This window comes from Apaloderma vittatum, unplaced genomic scaffold (genome assembly GCF_000703405.1).
Source record: "Apaloderma vittatum isolate BGI_N311 unplaced genomic scaffold, ASM70340v1 scaffold15989, whole genome shotgun sequence".
Lineage (NCBI taxonomy): Eukaryota > Metazoa > Chordata > Aves > Trogoniformes > Trogonidae > Apaloderma > Apaloderma vittatum.
Window position 1 is genome coordinate 48,007 of NW_009734802.1, and position 8,608 is coordinate 56,614.

The window sequence follows — 8,608 nt, forward strand, 5'->3', positions numbered from 1 at the left end:
TTATTCAGACACTGATTAGTGATAAACTGTATTCTTTCCTAACCTAGTATCCTCCAAAATTTGACCACTAAAAGGTTCAGATGAGTAATGGCTGGTATTTGAAAATTAAATGGATCACTGGAAAAAATCCTGGCCATGAATCTTAATGTTTTGCATTAAAAGCAACACAAAGATTTAGTGAAGAAAGTCTACAGAACAGTGACTGATCCACTGCAACAGAATTTGCACGGGTTTGTCACTTCATGTGTTCAAATTCGGGACAGAGGCTGAAAATGCCAATTTTCACTTCTAGGTTCAGGGTGGAAGAACATGTCTTGGAAACATATTATTTGATTGTAGAGGGTCATTAAGGATCTGAACACATTCTAATCCTCTTATATTTTCCTCATTAGATTTGGATTACTGCAGCCAAGCAAGGGGTGAAAGCTGGCACGTTCTTCTGGTCTGTGTAAGTCCCCTCTGTTTTCTGGAGATTTGCAACTAACAATTCAGAATTAATTTGATGCAAATGTTTATTAAGTTGTTTTCCTTGCTCTAAGTATTTGGTAGCGTGAAGACCGTACCTATAACCTCCCGTGTTTCATTTTTGCAATGTTTCTGATGACTAAAGCCGATGCTATAGAGTTTGCCGCTTTAAGTTCATATACTGATTTTTAGAAGCTGTATGAAGAAAAGATGTGTGACTATGTAAAAATTTACTTTCATTTCACGATTTGTTTCCTAGTCCTCTGAGTGTTTGTGGAAGACTCTTTTATTGTCCTCTTATGTCATCTGACATCAGAAGCCCGATTGACTCCAAAGCCTGGCTCATTCATTTTACAGTCCAGTCTGACCTTTGACTAAGATATCCAATTGCTCTTTCCTAAAAGACAGCCTTGAGGATCCTTGCTGTTTAGTCTATTGTTTAATTATTTTCCTTTGTCGCTACTAAGACCTATCTTCCTAACAGAAGTTGAATGAATTTTGATCAGTTCTGAGAAATTCATGTGCATCCATCTGTTTAATTTTTGTGGCAGGATTGCAGGAGCAAGACTGAAGTACTAAGGGGTTTTGCCTGTGTTTTTGTGTTTATTCCATTAGGAATAATGCTCTTTGCCACTCTAAAGGTCATACAGCACGTGGAGGGAATAATAAAATGTACCCCATACAAAGCTGATGATAGGTTTAGGTTTGTAAGACGGTTATCTGACAGAGCTCCAGAGCTCTACAAAACAAAGATTCCTAAGCTCTATTTCTACGTAGTCACTGTAATCCCCCTGGCCAATGCATGCTTGGGGATGTAAAATGTTGTGGAAGGTAACCGAGGGTATGACATGTGAACATCAGCAGTAACGGAGTGAGACATCTACTTTATGTATGAATAAAATATATATTCCTTAAAACTGTATTGTTTAGTTTGAGACGCTTAATGTTGTTTGGGGAGAATTTTCAGGCAAACTCTTCAAGGAAAACAGAAGTGTTAAAAACATCTTAGTCACAAATGACTTAATTGAAAAGGATTTTTTTCATATTGCACAATTAATAGTTTCAAAACTGGTCAATATCCACAGTTATTATTCTTTTTTTTAATATTGTCTCGTTTGCAAATTTTAGCATAAATTCTATTTTTTTTAGTTGTTTTACAACCAAAAGTTCTCTATGTAGCTGCAGACTAAGGACCACTGTTCTACAAAACTTTAAAATCTAACTTATTTCAAAATGACTGTTGGCATCTCTATTTCCCTGTCAGTTGTTTCCAAAGAATGCTGAATTCAATTCAGCTGGTGAATCCGTGATGGTTTTATTTCATTCCTGCCTTGGGATTCTGCTATTGATCTAATGGGATCTGGACTGACTATGCTATTGTATTAAAACAACTGCGTGGTCACTGACCTGCAGAGCTTTCCTAAAATGAGTTATTTGGAAATTTAACAGCTGTTTATAAAGTTACTCATTTTCATAGCATGAACTTGGCCTCAGCAGCCAAGTGAGAAGTCTCAGGATACAAAGAGTGAAATACGATGAGTTTGTTCTGCAGAGTGAGAAGCTGTCAGAGTTGTGCAAGTCACCCTGCTGGTGGCCTGGTCTGTCGGATGGCTCTGCTCCAATTTACACCAGCCTAGCCCTTGCTTTGGTTACTATTAAAAGTCAATTGAAACTTTTTGCTGTGTCTTCAAGATTACCAGAGCAGGATGGTTGTTTCAGCCTGTACTGATGTGAGTAATTTAATGGTTTAAACTCATGCCGGCAGTGGTAGTAGTATCGTACATAAAAAAAGGATCAACTAGGTTAAAGCTACCAGAATGGGTCTTTATTCACTCCTGTTTGAACAGACAGATTTACTGCTTTGATTTTTGACTCCAGTTACAAACTTTTAATCATCTTTCTTTTGGAGTACGTGGATGTCCAGGTCTGAAGTGACTCAGTTTGCAAAATAAGGATCGGTATCAAGCAAGAAAGAAGATGCAATATAATAAAAGCAGTGAAGTTTTTATGATTGATTTTAATCATGTTAGAATCAGTTCATGGCAAGTGTCTGTTGATAATTTTATAACAAGGTGTATTTCTGTATTTTATGGTGCAGTGTCATCCCCCATGAACGCAGGATATTAACAATACTGCAGTGGCTAACCCTTCCAGACAATGAAAGGTAATTCGCTTGTTTTCCTGTGTTGTTGGATAACTGCTGGCTTTCTCTTCTTAAAAGTAACTAGAAGGGCAAGAGGAAATTTAATTCTAAAAATAATTCTTGTCTGTTACACACTATCACTGATTTAATGATTTATTTGGGCTTTGTGCTTAAGGTTTTGGGTTGTTTTTAATCTCAGCTTTTAACTGTCAGCATTTTGATTCTTCCCAATAAGTGTATGGTATGAATTTATTTCTTATCAAGAAGCATTTAGTTACATGGATTAATTTGGATAGTTTTTATCCTACTGAGTCTAATACGGTTTAAAAACCTTACAGGCAATGGCAGTTGCAGAACTGGACCCTGAGGGCTAGGGAAATGTTAAGATTTTAATTATGAATCTTTTTTGGTACACAAGTTGCCACATGCTGCTGGCTGCAAAGCTAATGTGAGCTGCTGTTGTGATCTCTCCTACAAGACTTAGAAAGAGCATGTGTCCTCAGATAGTACCCCGTGTGCCTCCCTGCATGTGTTCTTGGATTTAATAAAACTGTAGAACAACTAATTGTGTAATCGTACCATGGAAACATATGACTGGGAAACAGTTCTTTTTCCATAAAGACAATTCTCATTGGAAGGCTAACTTGATTTGCCTTGACCTAACGGGTCTGGGGTTTTTGTTGCTGTTGTCAAAGGAAAGATAACCTGAACAAGACCTTTCTTTCTTTCAGGCCCTATGTTTATGCTTTCTACTCTGAGCAACCAGATACTGCTGGCCACCGATATGGTCCTTTCAACTCAGAGGTTAGTACAGATTTTCTTCTGCAGAAAAAGCACGTGTCTCAAATACATTTTTGGATAATTGCCACTGCTCAGGAGTAGCATTTTTAGCAACTTTTTTTTTGATGCATTTCTGCAGTACGCTTACCCTCTGCCAAAAAAAGCAAAGTTGTTATCTTGAAGGATTTGTCATGTGAGATTCGCTTCTGAGAGAAGCCTGTGCCTTCCGGGATGCTATTTGTCACTGTGGTGTGATGTGATAATGCAAATGGAAAGATGTATTTGGCAAGGACAGGTGTGTATTTGGGTGCAGCAGCATAATTTAACTTTAACAATTTATCCCTTTTTAAAAGTAATAAAAATATAATGCAGAAAATATTGATGAAAAATGTAGAGAAAAGAAAGCTTTCTTTAAAGCTGACAGCCTGCAGTAGCCAAAGAAATATTTCCAGTCAGTTGTGAACTGTAAAATGCTGCTATTCCCAGTTTCATATAGACCCTACAGTGGTTCAGGAAGCGTTGCCAATACTGTTCCCTCAGGAGTAGACTGCTGAGTTTGGGAAAAGTTCTGAAGGACTGTAAGGTATCTTAATGAAAAATTAAATCCAGAACAGTACTGTAGTTTAACTCCTTGTTTGAGCTTTGGGTAGCTGGCTGGGACTGCTGAGTATTGCTTCCCTGCCAACACTGTCCAGGTGACAAGAACGTAAGAGTATGCAGTTGTCTGGGATCTGGGGGGAGGGAAAGTAAACTCTGCACACTCTACTGGACGAGAATCATAGAATGGCCTAGGCTGGAAGGGAACTCTGAGATCATTTAATCCACCCTGCCTGTCATGGGCAGGGATGCCTCTCAACTAGATCAGGCAACGCATGGGGACTGAACGGGGAAGAAGCAGAAGTCCTTTTTCTGGGTAAGCAGTGGTTAAAATCTGCAAAAACTCTTGCTAAATTGGCAGGCATTTATGCTGTCATTTGGCTGAGAACAGGAGAGATGTCTGAGTTAGTTAGTCAAGCAAGGTATCAGTGATGAGAACTCTCTCATTCAAGGATATATTGTTAAATGATGATGCTCTTACTAAATGATGGATCCTCTTACTGAAGTTTTACAGATACGTGTGGATTATGACTGACAACTCTAATTTTATTTATCTGTAGACAACCACTTCCTTCTGAACAGAGTTGTGGGGCTCTTTCCATGGACTCCTTTGAGAACATGAAGATGATGACATTGAATTTGTCATTTAAATTGTAGTCTTTAGCAAACCAGTTTAGCATCCAACATGGCAATCTAGTTTCAGGTTAATTATCAGTGTCTAAAAAAGTGAAGTGTAATTATATCATCATAGGAAAAGTCATAATAAAAGAGAAAAAGTTGGTGTTTGAGGGTTCTTCTGGGTGGTTATCTGAAGGTTGATCTGTAGTTGCAAAGCAAAGCTTAGGCACTTGATAAGTGTGAATTAATATCTTACAAAAGTTTTACGAATAAATAGATTTATGCCATTTGTGTTAAACACAAGAGCATGAAACTGATTTTTAGCAAATTGACAACAGATGGTTAGCAGATGAGCATGTATGGGTTTGCAGTTCAAACAGTGAACATAACTTTGTGAATGGAAATTTAAATAACTGAATACATCTGTCTAAGTATACAAATGCCGAGGTTTGCCACAGGCCTGGTTTCAGGATAGAAAAGCTTGAAAATATTTTATATATTCTTTCTCTTGACACTGTTTTCAATATAATTTTTAGGAGCTATGAAATTTCCATAAATCAGCTGGGAAGAAAGTCCTCAAAGGGATCCCTTTCAGCTGCTTCTTTAATACTGAGAGCACGACTTCCCTCTGAAATCATTCTTTTCTTGTATACAGCTGGCAGCAGTTAGTTGGAGTAGTACTGACCAATTCATTTTGCTTCATGCAACGGCAGATCAGCCAGACAATAATGTTTGAAAACAAGCTCTTAATAATTCTGTGTTATATTTAAACAAGCTTCTTTCTTCTTTCAAAGAGTGAAGATTTATGCTGAGTGTTTCTTGTCACATTTAGTAGCTTGAGGAATAGTTTTATACCTTGAAAACCTCCAAATCTTAAAACTGTCCATTGGAGTAAAGTGAATGTTTGCTAGAGCTTATTATTCCAAATAATGTTCTGAATGTATTTTAAATGTATAATCTTAAAGGTCTAATAGCATCCATTACTGATAATTTTCAGCTTCTAGAGTTCAGTAGCTGACACTTAGAGCTTCACAGGACATGCACAACAGTCTATGTGCAGAGTGTCTTAGTTAGAAATAAAGGGATGTGGATGCATTTAAACTTTACAGGTGTTGACAGTGTTGTTGATATAAATGGAATATAGATTATGGTCAGTGTCCACTAGTGTAACTTTGTATGTCCTCTAATAGGAATTTCAGTGTAAATGAGTTAGTTGTCTAGGTTTTAGTTGGGTTTTTTTGGCTTTGGTGTTTTGTTGGTTTTTTTGTGTGTGTGTGGTGGTTTTGGTGGTTTTTTTTTAATAAAGTTCTTAGGAAGTATTTCAGTGGGTTCCATTACAATTCCAGGAGTAGTTATGGGAGTAATCAAGTGTGTGCTTGCTCTTGATTTACTTCTGCATTTTTTTTTCTTTCCTTTTCTGCTTCTGCAGTTGAACTCTGGTAGGTTGGTCCGTCCGGGTCAAGAAGCAGAGCTTTGGCTGGCTAGTTACCCTTGTGATGTTACAGTTACTTTCTGTAAGTGGGGAGGGATTTGTTTCCCTCCTCCATAACTCTGTTCTGACTCTTCTCAAGCAAGACTAAGATTTGGCTGGTTAATAAGACCTTGGCTTTTTTTTTTCCTAGCTAACGTTTTTTTTTGAAAATAAATTATTCTAGAAATATACTACCATATGAGCTCTAAAACACATCGAAATCTGGCACTGCTAAGCCGTTCCTGCTGCTCGTCTAACATGCTGTCTTGAGACGGACGTTTTCAGGGTTCAGACCTGGGTCTCCTGAGCACGCGTGTTTCTGGCATTGTGGAGCTCTTTCTGAGCCAATTCAGAGACAATAAAACAAGAATCCTTCCTTTCCCTGCCGCTCCTTTCATCAGGACTGCACAAAGCTTGAAGCATTTTAAAACCAGAAAACTCTAGTGCTGCTTTATTAAACTGCATTTCTGGAGAGAGACGAATGAGACTGGACTAGAATCTCCTTTCCAGCTGCTTGCCTTGGAAGCAATGAAACAGCATGGCAGATGGTAACATCCCCTTCCTTCCCTTCCCTGTTTACATAGCTCTATAGCTGAACAACTGTGAGAAGCTGCCGAAGTACACAGAAGTTAAATATCACCATAAATCTCCAACTCTTCTCAAACCCACTCAGTGTGCTACATTATACACAGCGTATCATAATTGCTGTCTCCTGGTAGGCGTCATCTATCAGCGCTTCGCATGCAATCCCAGCAGTGCCAAGAGCCTGCGACTTCCATTAAAGTCAGTGAGAATGGTACAATTTAAAACTATGAGCAAGCTGATTAATGGCATACTAGTTTTTTCCAGTTATGTCTTGCATTATTTTTTCCCCTTCTGTAAGTCTGTGCCAGGTATTTGCGCAGTTAGGAACAACGTTACCCAATAAGATACCACACTGAAAGTGCTAGGAAATTAAATACTCAAATTGCCCATAAAGCTGGTAATAAGGCAGCTGCTAATAAAGCAGTGTAGCTGTCTGATGCACTGCCACTACTATGCCCTGCCTGCCTGATTTGAAGGATACGGACTCCATTCCCGCTCAGTCTCACCATCATAGCCTTGTCCTGCGGTCCCCAGATAGTGGCTAGTGGGGTTCTGGTGATTTGAGTGGGATGCATGGCCTGGCACGTAATGGTAGCACCTGCTAATGCTACTGATGGGGGTACCTGGTGTCACTGATTCAGCCAAAGAGTGTATATGGGCAACTTTGCAGAAAGCTGTTTGGAGTGGGTAGGCTTTGATACTCATACCTGAACCGTTGTCCAAGTGAAATGGTGCGGTTCCAGCAGCACTTGACCCCAGACACTGATCAAACTTTATGCAATGAATTCAATTAAAATTAAGTTTACCTAAATTTTTATAATATTAATGGATTCATATTTGATCAATTAAACCCCCCCATATAAATATTTTCAAAACCAAAAGCACCACCTATCTTCTGAAACGCCAATTTCATTTGCTTTTATGCTGTCTGCTTTCGTAACTGCTGTTCTGCTTTCAGTACAATTTGGTGGATTCCTCCTTAAAAAGAGACAGATCCAAAATTGTCCAAAAGCCTAAATTTTTGAAAAGGCCACTGCATTTATGCTTCAGGATTATCTGGCACAGGTAGCTTTACTATCTGATGTGAGTTGAGACAGGCTTTTGTTCTGAGTCCAGACATCTCTCCCCGCCAGTACAGGAGAGTAGTTATGGCTCCCCTCTTACTCCGCCTAAGAGACCTAAGAGAAAGCTTCCTCCTAAGAGGAGACAGGAAAGACCAGTTGCAGCTCCAAAGAACAGAAGAAGAAAAGTACATAGAGTGGATCAATATGCTGCGGAAGCTCGTCGGAAGAAAGTAAGTTTACATATGTTCCAAAATTTTATGATGGAAGTGCCAATTTTTAGGCACTACTCTAGCTTTATTTTTTTTCAACTTGGGAGTTCACTCCATGCTTCAGGTTGGGATTTAGCAGACAAAACTTCTATAAATGTACTGAAGGACCCAAAGGAAAGCAGCCAAACCAGACCAAGTCTTCCAGGAGCTATGTTTTTTCATGTTTCAGAATGTTTGTGTTAGGAAAAAACATCTTTATAATCCCTTCATATTTTTAAATCCAGCCATCAGCTGGAGGCTCTGTCAGATAAATCCTTGGGAAGACGCTACCAGTGTTACTAACTCTACTGAGCTATTATAACTTCTGTAATATGCTGTAGCCTTCTTAACTTCCCTGTTCAAGGGAGCCTGCTGATTATCTGAGATTCTGTGTCTAGTCATTATTGTTGCAGAAATATCCTGAAAACTTGACTCACAAAATCTAAAAGGAAAAGAAGTCAAACAAGTTGTTTTAAAAAATAAAATTTAAAAAATACATTTTAAAGATGGTGACCCTTTGGAGGGTAGGAGATTCTTGAATATGATTTCTGCTGTATTTGCAGTAGAGGTGGTGCATAAGCCTGTTTTCACAAGAAAAAGGTCAAATAGAAATTGCTCTATGCAAGTGGAGGGAAAG

The 8,608-nt window shown here is 38.6% G+C and overlaps 1 protein-coding gene across 1 annotated transcript in view; it reads left to right on the forward strand.

Moving 5' to 3' along the window:
* The window catches only part of LOC104279210 (ectonucleotide pyrophosphatase/phosphodiesterase family member 2-like), a gene marked incomplete at its 3' end in the record, with an annotated part of 37,226 nt that overhangs the window by 23,431 nt on the left and 5,187 nt on the right, over positions 1–8,608 (forward strand). The window contains exons 9-11 of the mRNA XM_009876411.1: positions 393–448; positions 2,564–2,629; positions 3,340–3,412. Coding sequence (XP_009874713.1) covers positions 393–448; positions 2,564–2,629; positions 3,340–3,412 — 195 coding nt within the window. The remainder of the gene's footprint in view (positions 1–392; positions 449–2,563; positions 2,630–3,339; positions 3,413–8,608) is intronic.